The 12736-nt window shown below is 46.1% G+C and overlaps 1 protein-coding gene across 1 annotated transcript in view; it reads right to left on the bottom strand.

Annotated features, from left to right (window-relative positions):
• AIF1L (allograft inflammatory factor 1 like) overlaps positions 1-12736 on the bottom strand; it is a 108001-nt gene that overhangs the window by 47128 nt on the left and 48137 nt on the right. The window contains exon 3 of the mRNA XM_082263107.1: positions 5435-5476. Coding sequence (XP_082119233.1) covers positions 5435-5476 — 42 coding nt within the window. The remainder of the gene's footprint in view (positions 1-5434; positions 5477-12736) is intronic.

The raw sequence follows: 12736 nt of genomic DNA, 5'->3' as shown, positions 1-12736 counted from the left end.
GGTCCTACATAGCAGCACCGTATGTTCTCTGCTGTTACACAGGGGAGACTGACAGGCGGCTGTGTTTACATTAGCCGCCTGCCTTTCTCCCGATGTAACCGAAGATCGCGAGTGACCGGCGGACATCGGGTCCGCCGGTCACTCGCGCTGGGGGGGGGGGTCCGTGAGCGAGCGGGAGCGTGCCTCGGGCGGCGCGCGCTCACTCCCTAGAGCCTCACAGGCTAGTGAGGTACCCATACGTCACTTTGCCTGTGAGGGGCTGACTGCCGCCGTATATAGTCGTGCGGCGGTCGGCAAGTGGTTAAAGCAGGCACTGCATTAAAATATTAGATCCACTTATCTGAAATGCCCACCTCCTGATTATAAAATACTAGGTAAAAAATAAAAATGAAATAAAAATATTAAACAGTACGGCACTGGGCCTTCTCAGTGGATACTGGGAAAGCTGAGGATTCTGAACCCCATTGGCAATGTGGCCCTGCACAGTGCTGGAGCATCTTCTCGCTTTCCCAGGATCTCACAGTAAGGCCTAGTGATGGCACCTAAAGAAAGTAGAAAGGGTCTACGGCAAGTTTTTTTTTTGTTTTAATACCAAAACTAAGAACTTGAGTTTTTAAGAGTTCAAATGAATCACAAACCTCTATCAGCATACATAATTTTATTTTTACATACGGTAATATAAAAAAGAAATTGTACATAAAACATCTTAAAAAAGTATTCTGATAATCATTGATATTAACATACCCTAAGCAAATATCTAACCCTCTATGAACCTATTTCATTATAGGTCAAAGAAACCAATTGCTCTGTCCCAGAAATAGGCCATATACACTATATTACCAAAAATATTGGGACGCCTGCCTTTGCACACACATGAGCTTCAATGGCATCCCAGTCTTAGTCCGTTGGGTTCAATATTGAGTTGGCCCACCCTTTGCAGCTATAACAGCTTCAACTCTTCTGGGAAGGCCGTCCACAAGGTTTAGGAGTGTGTACATGGGAATGCTTTACCATTCTTCCAGAAGCGCATTTGTGAGGTCAGGCACCGATGTGAACGAGAAGGCCTGGCTCACAGTCTCCGCTCTAATTCAACCCCATATACATATACAGTATCTCACAAAAATTAGTACACCCCTCACATTTTTGTAAATATTTTATTCTATCTTTTCATGTGACAACACTGAAGAAATGATACGTTGCTACAATGTAAAGTAGTGAGTGTACAGCTTGTATAACAGTGTAAATTTGCTGTCCCCTCAAAATAACTCAACACACAGCCATTATTGTCTAAACCTCTGGCAACAAAAGTGAGTACACCCCTAAGTGAAAATGTCCAAATTGTGCCCAAAGTGTCAATATTTTGTGTGGCCACCATTATTTTCCATAATAAGAAACAACATGGTATAGAAACAACATCCCTCTTGCTCCTCCGAAAGGGGAACATCCACATTCAATCAGGTAATACATTCCAAAGGTAAACACTTTGTAGTTGCATGGGAAGCTTATAACACTGGAGCAAAGGGCATTGCCGGTGCTTGCCAAAGCAAATAAATAGATTTTTCAGAACAAATAATTTCTAAATTTACAGTTGTAGTATATCACAGACACCATACGCTGACAGAAAATAGACAATATGGCCAAATCTTTGTGAACCCCTGACCATCACACCTACAGTATCTCACAAAAGTGAGTACACCCCTCACGTTTTTGTGAATATTTTATTACTGTATTTTCTGGCGTATAAGACTACTTTTGAACCTCAAAAAAATCCCCCAAAAATGGGAGGTCGCATACGCCGAGTATAATATCTCCAAGGTAACCTAAGTATAAGTATTACCGGTAGATCATGTAATGGGGGTCGTCTTATACGCCGGAAAATACGGTATATCTTTTCATGTGACAACACTGAAGAAATTACACTTTGCTACAATGTAAAGTAGTGAGTGTACAGCTTGTATAACAGTGTACATTTACTGTCCCCTCAAAATAACTCAACACACAGCCATTAATGTCTAAACCATTGGCAACAAAAGTGAAAATTTACAAATTGGGTCCAAAGTGTCAATTTTTTGTGACCATTATTTTCCAGCACTGCCCTAACCCTCTTTGGCATGGAGTTCACCAGAGCTTCACAGGTTGCCACCGGAGCCCTCTTCCACTCCTCCATGGACATCACGGAGCTGGTGGATGTTAGAGACCTTGCGCTCCTCCACCCTCTGTTTGAGAATGCCCCACAGATGCTCAATAGGGTTTAGGTCTGGAGACATGCTTGGCCAGTCCATCACCTTTACCCTCAGCTTATTTAGCAAGGCAGTGGTCGTCTTGGAGGTGTGTTTGGGGTAATTATGTTGGAATACTGCCTTGCGGCCCAGTCTCTGAAGGGAGGGGATCATGCGCTTCCTCAGTATGTCACAGTACATGTTGGCATTCATGGTTCCCTCAATGAACTGTAGCTCCCCAGTGCCGGCAGCACTCATGCAGCCCCAGACCATGACACTCCCACCACCATGCTTGACTGTAGACAAGACACACTTGTCTTTGTACTCCTCAACTGGATGCCGCCACACACGCTTGACACCATCTGAGCCAAATTAGTTTATCTTGGTCTCATCAGACCTCAGGACATGGTTCCAGTAATCCTTAGCTTGTCTTCAGCAAACTGTTTGCGGGCTTTCTTGAGCATCATCTTTAGAAGAGGCTTCCTTCAGGGACAACAGCCATGCAGACCAATTTGATGCAGTGTTCTGAGCACTGACAGGCTGACTCCCCCAGCCCTTCAACATCTGAAGCAATGCTGGCAGCACTCATACATCTATTTTCCAAAGACAACCTCTGGATATCTAGCTGAGCACTCAACTTCTTGGGCGACCATGGCGAGGCCTGTTCTGAGTGGAACCTGTCCTGGTAAACCGCTTTATGGTCTTGGCCACCGTGCTGCAGCTCAGTTTCAGGGTATTGGCAATCTTATAGCCTAGGCCATCTCTATGTAGAGCAACACTTTCTTTTTTCAGTTCCTCAGAAAGTTCTTTGCCATGAGGTGCCATGTTGATCTTCCAATGACCAGTATGAGAGAGTGAGAGCGATAACACCACATTTAACACACCTGCTCCCCATTCATACCTGAGACCTTGTAACACTGACGAGTCACATGACACCGGGGAGGGAAAATGGCTAATTGGGGCCCAATTTTTACATTTTCACTTAGGGGGATGTACTCACTTTTGTTGCCAGTGGTTTAGACATTAATGGCTGTGTGTTGAGTTATTTTGAGGGGACAGCAAATTTACACTGTTATACAAGCTGTACACTCACTACTTTACATTGTAGCAAATTTCTTCAGTGTTGTCACATGAAAAGATAGAATAAAATATTTACAAAGATGTGAGGGGTGTACTCACTTTTGTGAGATACTGTATATGAGCATATTGGACTTTCCATTCCAAAACCATGGACTTGAGTGTGCCTATAGGAATTTGTGACAGACATCCAAAGACGCCACTCTCTCCTATGGGAATTTGTGCCCATCCAACCAAAAAAGTGCTTGTAAGGTTTGCATTTTTAGCATTTGTGAGCACTTCGTTGTTCAGTTCAGGTTTGAGGCCTGGGCTCTGTAATATTAGTTCCTCAACACCAAACTCAATCAAAATATGTCTTTGCAGAGCTGGCTTTGTGCACGTTGGAACAGAAAAAGGCCTTCACCAAACTGGGTAGAAGCACTTAATTGTCCAAAATGTCTTATGTGCTGTAGAATTTACAGTACACTTTACTACTCTCAATAATATTGAGGGGTATCCACATGTATTGCGCTTCTCATTTTTACCCTTTACTTCCATTGGTAGCCCTCTAGAACTTTGCACTCTGTACAGAGGATACTCCTGAACCCTGAACTCTGTATATAGTACACTCCTGAACGCTGCCCTCTGTACATAGCATACTACTGAACCTTGCACTCTGTATATAGTATACTCCTAAATTCTTCACTCTGTACAGAGCATACTCCTGAACCCTGACCTCTGTATATAGTACACTCCTGAACTCTGCCCACTGTACAGAGCATACTCCTGAACCCTGAACTCTGTATATAGTACACTCCTGAACTCTGCCCACTGTACAGAGCATACTCCTGAACCCTGAACTTTGTATATAGTACACTCCTAAACTCTGCCCTCTGTACAGAGCATACTCCTGAACCCTGAACTCTGTATATAGTACACTCCTGAACTCTGCACTCTGTACAGAGCATACTACTGAACCTTGCACTCTGTGTATTGTACACTCCTGAACTTTGCACTCTGTACAGAGCATACTCCTGAACCTTGCACTCTGTATATAGTACACTCCTGAACTCTGCCCTCTGTACAGAGCATACTCCTGAACTCTGTATAAAGTACACTCCTGAACTCTGCACTCCAAACAGAGCATACTCCTGAACCTTGCACTCTGTATATAGTAGACTCCTGAACTCTTCACTCTGTACAGAGCATACTCCTGAACCTTGCACTCTGTATATAGTACACTCCCAAACTTTGCACACTGTACAGAGCATACTCCTGAACCCTGCACTCTGTACAGAGCATACTCCTGAACCTTGCACTCTGTATATAGTACACTCCTGAACTCTGCACTCTGTATAGAGCATACTCCTGAACCTTGCACTCTGTAAATAGTACACTCCTGAACTCTGCTCACTATACAGAGCATACTCCTGAACCTTGCACTCTGTATATAGTACACTCCTAAACTCCTCACTCTGTACAGAGCATACTCCTGAACCTTGCACTCTGTATATAGTACACTCCCAAACTCTGCACACTGTACAGAGCATACTCCTGAAACCTGCACTCTGTATATAGTACACTCCTGAACTCTGCACACTGTACAGAGCATACTCCTAAACCCTGCACTCTGTATATAGTACACTCCTGGACACTGCACTCTGTACAGAGCATACTCCTGAACCTTGCACTCTGTATATAGTACATGCCTGAACCGTGCACTCTGTACAGAGCCTACTCCGGACCCTTGCACTCTATATGTAGTACACTCCTGATCTCTGCCTACATAGTTTTACAGATACAACTGGCCCTTTGAGGGCAACCATAATGCAGATGCAGCCCTCGATGAAATTGAGTTTGACACCACTGCTCTGCAGCATGGCCTGCATTTTATAAATGGGCTGCACGATGATGGCCACATGCAGACGTGTCATGGAATAATACTGCAGGGTGTAGCAGAAAGTGGTATCTGCTCTCCATAATAAATAGACCTCTAAGTCTTCTCTTCTGCATCATCATACTCATCCTGCGCAGTGAGCAGTCCTGTTCCCGCACAGTTCCGAGATCCCGGTGTCACAAGCTTCTGAATTGATCTTTTGATACCATTTGTAAAATATTTTCTAAAGTATGTTGGGTATTCATTCTGATAAATCACTTACCAATCTCTCCTTGATCATTCAGGTCAAAATCCATGAATTTTTCTAGAACAAAGAAACAACAGGAGTCAATAAATACATGAAAATGAATTACTTTATTGGAACAATAGCATTGCAACACAATACGGAAGATGAAACTATTTAGCTATGCAAATTTTCAGGTTTGGATTAAGCAGTCACTCCCTGACAAACAATGAGGGCAAAACGTGACCTTCACTACGTATTTAGAAGAACTCTACAGTCATGACAAAGGATTTCTATAATTACTTGAAAGACAAAATAACTGAAATACTTTAGAGGCGATTGTCTATTAAACACGCCATGTAACCCTATTTTCAGTGAGTCAGCCCAGTAGGAAGTTTTTGTTAGATGCCGAAGCTTCTGGGGAAATGTCACCTCCCTTCCTTATGACAGTAATAAGTAGAATAAGATTCCCTCATGCATTAACGTGTGTTTCATTAAGGTGGCCTTATGGAATCAATGGGCTTCTGATGCACATAAACATCCCAATTATTGGAAATGTTTGCCGCAACGCACCACGAGGCACTGTGGTGCACTGCTATGAGTTGCATTGTCTTTGTGAGTTGGGATGCTTTTCATAGTCAATGGCACTGTCAATGGTCCTTATGGATTTTAACCACTTAAGCCCCGGAAGATTTTACCCCCTTCCTGACCAGGGCCTATTTTGCGATTCGGCACTGCGTGACTTTAATGGACAATTGCGCGGTCGTGCGACGCTGTACGTAAACAAATTTGGCGTCCTTTTTTCCCCACAAACAGAGCTTTCTTTTGGTGGTATTTGATCACCTGTGCGATTTTTTGATCATGCGCTATAAACAAAAAAAGAGCGACAATTTTGCAAAAATAACAATATTTCTCTTACGTCCTCCGACAGTCGCCGCCTCCTCCAAGTCATCACTATTGGGTATTGACTTCCGCTCCGCAGGAGTAGCTAGGCATAAGACTTAGTCAAAAGAACAAAAGCATTTGCATAGACACACCCATGGGGGCTGTCCCACTGGTCAATACCCCCCTGCAGTGACACTCCCAACTCAGTTTGTTTCTGCCTAGCGTCAGGAGTAGTTAGGCTTTCCCTGTGCTGGGGCTTCAGTCTCAGCCTTTCTAATCTTTTTTTAACGAGTAATACATAGTTACATAGTTAGTAAGGTTGAAAAAAGACATCAGTCCATCCAGTTCAACCTATGATGCGTGTGTGTGTTTGCTTTTAACCGTACATTGTATACCCCTGTATGTTGTGGTAATGACGGTGATCTGCCATCTTTTTTGCGGGACAGATCGGACCCTTGACTGACATTTTTTACACTTTTTGGGGGTACCAGTGACATTACTACAGTAATCAGTGCTATACATATGCACTGTTACTGTAAAAATGACACTGGCAGGGAAGGGGTTAACTTTATTAGTGATGTAGTGGCTAAGTGTGTCCATAGGGGCATGCTTCTTACTGGGATTGGATGTGGCTTTTCATGTAACAGCAGAGATCTACGATCCTACATAGCAGGACCGTATGATCTCTGCTGTTACACAGGGAGAATGACAGACGGCTTTGTTTACATTAGCCGCCTGCCTTTCTCCCTCTGCAACGGACGTTCGCGACTGGCCGGCGGACATCGGGTCCGCCGGGCACACGCGCGGGGGTGTCCGTGAGCGAGCGGGGGCGCGCGCTCGCCCCCTAGAGCCTCACAGGCTAGCGACGTAGCCCTACGTCGCTTTGCCTGTGAGGGGCTGACTGCCGCAGTAAATATACTGATGGCAGTCGTCAAGTGGTTAATGTGTCTTCTATTTGCAAAGATTTGCCCTTGGGACTTTAAATGAGGTGCGACACGCCCAATGATACAATAAAAGATGCACTTTTATTGGAACATACAAAGTCAGCAAGTAAACACAGACAAGAACCATATTATCAAACAGATTTGTGATGTTGTACATAGTATAATAAATATTCATGGTCAAATTCAGTATTCCATAGAACAATCCATGGTAGGTACGAAAATGCATCCTGGTAACTCGACGCGTTTCATGAACAACCGTTCACCTCCTCAGGGGTTGATGCGATACATGGTTTCTAAGAAATGTGTTGGAGCTGGAGAGAGTCCAGAGAAGGGCAACTAAACTAATTAGGGGGTTGGAGGACCTTAATTATGAAGAGTGTCTACAACCGCTTAATTTATTCTCCCTGGAGAAGAGACGCCTGAGAGGGGACATGATAGCAATTTACAAATACCTCAATGGTGATCTCAGTATAGAAAAAAAGCTATTCAGTCGCAAGGATTGCATGAGGACGCGAGGACATACAATGTGATTAGAGCAGAAGCGTTGTTTAATTGTTTAACCACTTGATACCTATGCAATAGCGCGGCTTCAAACGCCAGGAGGGCGCACAGAGACGTCCTGCCGCTCTCGCAAGGGAGGCACGCTCTGTGATCGCCGAGTCCTTGGGACTCGGCTGATCACAGAGCAGGGTAAAGGGCCAATCACTGCGGGCCCTTTACCACGTGATCAGCTTTCAGCCAATGAGTAAATAGAAGCCGGTTACCGGCTTTTTTTTTTCCTTCAAGCTGTTAGCATGAAGAAAAGGAGAAAGCCGTTAACCGGCTTCTGTTAGAGGGACATCGGTCCCCTAAGTGCCCTCCAGTGCTGCTTATCAGTGCCCACCAGTGCCACCTATCAGTGCCTTATCAGTGCCACCTATCAGTGCAGCATATCAGTGCCATCTCACTATGACCCCTATCACTGCCCATCAGTGCAGCCTCATCAATGCCACTTATCAGTGAGACAAAAACAGAAAAAATGTCCAGCTCAATTCACCAACCAGTTTGCTTACCAATCAAAATAACCTGTATAACAGTATGTGTTAAAAACAGGGGTTTAGTAGCACACATTTGCCAACGCATGTGTAAGCTGCAGAGCCACTTCACGGCACCCCAGTATTACCTGCAGTCCTAACTCCTGTAAATTTATGAGAGTCTTCACAGTGGAAGCACATGCACTCTAATGGATAGATCAGTGCCCATCTTTGCAGCCTCATCAGTGCCACCCATCAGTAAAGCATCAACAGTGCCATCCATCAGTGCAGCCTCAACAGTGCCACCCATCAGTGCAGCCTCAACAGTGCCACCCATCAGTGCAGCCTCAACAGTGCCACCCATCAGTGCAGCCTCAAGAGGGCCACCCATCAGTGCAGCCTGAACAATGCCACCCATCATTTCAGCCTGATCAGTGCCAACCATCAGTGCAGCCTCATCAGTACCACCCATCAGTGCAGCCTCAACGGTGCCACCCATCAGTACAGCCTCATCAGTGCCACCCATCAGTGCAGCCTCATCAGTACCACCCCTCAGTGCAGCCTCATCAGTACCACCCATCAGTGCAGCCTCATCAGTGCCACCCATCAGTGCAGCCTCATCAGTACCACCCATCAGTGCAGCCTCATCAGTACCACCCATCAGTGCAGCCTCAACAGTGCCACCCATCAGTGCAGCCTTATCAGTACCACCCATCAGTGCAGCCTCATCAGTACCACCCATCAGTGCAGCCTCATCAGTATCACCCATCAGTGCTGCCTCAACAGTGCCACCCACCAGTGCAGCCTCAGCAGTGCCACCCATCAGTGCAGCCTCATCAGCGCTATCCATCAGTGCAGCCTCATCAGTGCCATCCATCAGTGCAGCCTCATCAGTGCCACCCATCAGTGCAGCATCATCAGTGCCACCCATCAGTGTAGCCTCATCAGTACCACCCATCAGTGCAGCCTCAACAGTGCCACCCATCAGTGCTGCCTCAACAGTGCCACCCATCAGTGCAGCCTCAACAGTGCCACCCATCAGTGCAGCCTCATCAGTACCACCCATCAGTGCAGCCTCAACAGTGCCACCCATCAGTGCTGCCTCAACAGTGCCACCCATCAGTGCAGCCTCAACAGTGCCACCCATCAGTGCAGCCTCATCAGTGCCACCCATCAGTGCAGCCTCATCAGTGCCACTCATCAGTGCTGCCTCAACAGTGCCACCCATCAGTGCAGCCTCAACAGTGCCACCCATCAGTGCAGCCTCAACAGTGCCACCCATCAGTGCAGCCTCAACAGTGCCACCCATCAGTGCAGCCTCATCAGTGCCACCCATCAGTGCAGCCTCAACAGTGCCACCCATTACTGCCATCTCATCAGTGCCACCCATCAGTGCCGTCTCATAGGTGCCCATCAGTTTTTCATTCTTTTTTTGTTTGTTTAGCAAAAAAAACCCAGTAGGGATTACATACCACCAAAAATAAGCTCTGTGTGATAAAAAAGATAAAACGTTTCATATGGGTACAGTGTTGCATGACCGCGCAATTGTCATTCAAAGTGTGAGAGCGCTGAAAATCGGCCTGGGCAGGAAGGGACCAGTAAGCAAGTGGTTATTGTTGAAAACGATGAAAAAGAAAAACATTTTAAATTTGCAGGAAAATCCCCGATACAATATTTGCGCCATCGAATGTTAGACTGAAAGAGCGTTTCGACTTTTGTACACATTTGTGATTGTTTTATTGATCCATGTATGGCTCGCTTGTGTGTTTGCTCACAATATGTCCTACACTGCCAATCTATTGGAGAAGATCAGCTGTCTCTGGTAGTCTGTTGGAACATGTTGGCAGTCATTGATGGTATCTTGGAAGATGTCAACATTTACTAAGAGTCTCTTGCAACACGCAGACTGTCTCCGACGTGCCCTCAGTCCACCGCTGCAGGCACCCCCCCTCCCCCCTCCCTGCCCCCTGCATACATAATACAGATTGGGCTTCCTCCAGTTGTGTAGTCCATGTGGTGACGGCATTTTTCCAGATTACGACAGAGGTCAGAAAAGTGTCATTCTGTCCTCATCCATATCGGAGAAAAGGCCCAGTTCTGTCTGTCCTTTGCATTTGTGGAATCTGCTCTTTGCTGTACCAGCGTCAGGAATGTGTACGCACTGTGTCACCATTTGGAAAATGGCCAAACAATGGCTGTGTGCCAACCCCCCCCCAGAAGTTCCCAGATCTTGCAAGCCTTCCATTGATGTTCCCACTGCTGGCTCCTGCCATAGCTGGCGTGCAGAAATACGATGCAGTAGCTGTCAAGATTTCTGCTGCAATGGATGATGCACAGAATTCGAGTTTTTCAGCATGTACAGAGGATATAAAAAGTCTACACACCCCTGGAAAAATGTCAGGTTTCTGTGATGTAAAAAAATAAAAAATGAGACAAAGAAACATCATTTCCCAACGTTTTCCACCTTCAATGTGACCTATAAACTGTACAACTCAGTTGAAAAACAAACAAATCTTTTTTTTGGGGGGGGGGGTGGAGTAATTGAAATGCTGGTTATAATCAGTGCAGCACCAACAGTGCCCATCAGTGATGCCAATCAGTGCTGCCTTTCAGTGCCCATCAATGTTGCTTATCAGTGCCGCCTATCCATGCTGCCTATCAGGGCCCATCAGTGCTGCCCATCAGTGCCACCTATACTTGCTGCCTATCAGGGCCCATTAGTGTTGACCATCAATCCCACCTATCAGTGCCACCTATCATTACCCATCAGTGCTGCATATCAGTACATCCTCATCAGTGCCTCCTATCCATGCTGCCTATCAGGGCCCATCGGTGCCGCCTATCAGTACCCATCAGTGCTGCCTATCACGGCCCATCAGTGCCACCCATTAGTGCCCCCCCATCACTGCAACCTATCAGTACTCCTCAGTGCTGCATATGAGTGCCTCCAATCCATGCTGCCTATCAGGGCCCATCAGTGCTACCTATCAGTACTGCATATCAGTGCCTCCTTTTCAGTGCCGCCTATCCATGCTGCCTATCAGGGCCCATCAGTGCTGCCCATTAGTGCCGCCTATCAGTACCCATCAGTGCTGCATATCAGTGCTGCCTGTCCATGCTGCCTATCGGGGCCCATCAGTGCTGCCCATTAGTGCCCCCCCATCAGTGCAACCTATCAGTACTCATCAGTGCTAATTATCAGTGCCTCCTATCCATGCTGCCTATCAGGGCCCATCAGTGCCACCTATCAGTACCCATCAGTGCCTCCTCATCAGTGCCACCTATCCATGCTGCCTATCAGGGCCCATCAGTGCCACCTATCAGCACCCATCAGTGCTGCATATCAGTGCCTCCTCATCAGTGCCGCCTATCCATGCTGCCTATCAGGGCCCATCAGGGCTGCCTATCAGTACCCATCAGTGCTGCATATCAGTGCCTCCTCATCAGTGCCACCTCTCCATGATGCCTATCAGGGCCCATAAGTGGCACTAATCAGTGCTGCCTATCAGTACCCATCAGTGCTGCATATCAGTGCCGTTTTTTTAGTGCAATTTTATCATTGCCCATCAGTGCCGCCTCATCAGCGCACATCAGTGAAGGAGAAAACTTACTTATTTACAGAATTTTCTAACAGAAACTAAGAAAAGCGTTTTCTTTTTCAAAATTTTGCGGTCTTTTAGAAAAAAATAAAAAACCCAGTGGTGATTGAACACCACCAAAATAAGGCTCTACCTGTCTAAAAAGAAAAGAAATGATAAAAAATTAATTTGGGAACAGTGTATCATGGCGGCGCAATTGTCATTGAAAGTACGACAGCGCTGAAAGCTGAGAATTGGCCTGGGCAGGAAGGGGGTAAAAGTGCCAGGTATTGAAGTTGCTGTCAGTAACATGGTCAGATTCCCTTTCTTTTCATATGCAAAGCTCTTTACAAAAAAAAAAAAAAAATCTCCATTCACGGAATCATCTGGCAAACTCATCTTTCAAAGTGAAGCTAGCTGAGGTTACAAGACAGATGTGCAGCTGAAACAACACTCGGATGGAGCTGGACACCAATCCAATGTCCGCCTTTTCCTTCTCCGCATCTCAAGTGGATTCCGAAGAAGGCTCTTCGGTGACATCGGGCCCGGTCCATGTTAGACGTATCATGGAGAACAGCTGAACGTTCCACCGCTGCTGGGAATGCTGCCACTCACACAATGAGGTCTCTGTGGGACCTCGCTGGGGAAATCTTGAGATAGACAAATGGAAGTGGGTGGGAGGAGGCAGCTCTATTGAAGGCCTCCAGTGTGTGACAGCGCATAGCTTTCCACCTACAGTCATAATGTTAACAGAGAGCCCAGTGCATAAAACCAATCCTAGGATGTGCGGGGAAAAAAATCGCTATTATCTGGCTCCGAAACTATCTAAAGGGATTATGTGGTGGGTTCTTTTCAGTGTAATTTGGATGCAGCTCTTGTCGAGGTCTTTGGAGAGGTATTAAAGAAAAGGTCTACTTCTGT

Source organism: Pelophylax lessonae (genome assembly GCF_965119305.1).
Source record: "Pelophylax lessonae genome assembly, chromosome: 7".
Classification (NCBI taxonomy): Eukaryota; Metazoa; Chordata; class Amphibia; order Anura; family Ranidae; genus Pelophylax; species Pelophylax lessonae.
Note: the sequence above shows the minus strand (reverse complement) of the source record. Positions and strands in the feature narration are given on the sequence as shown.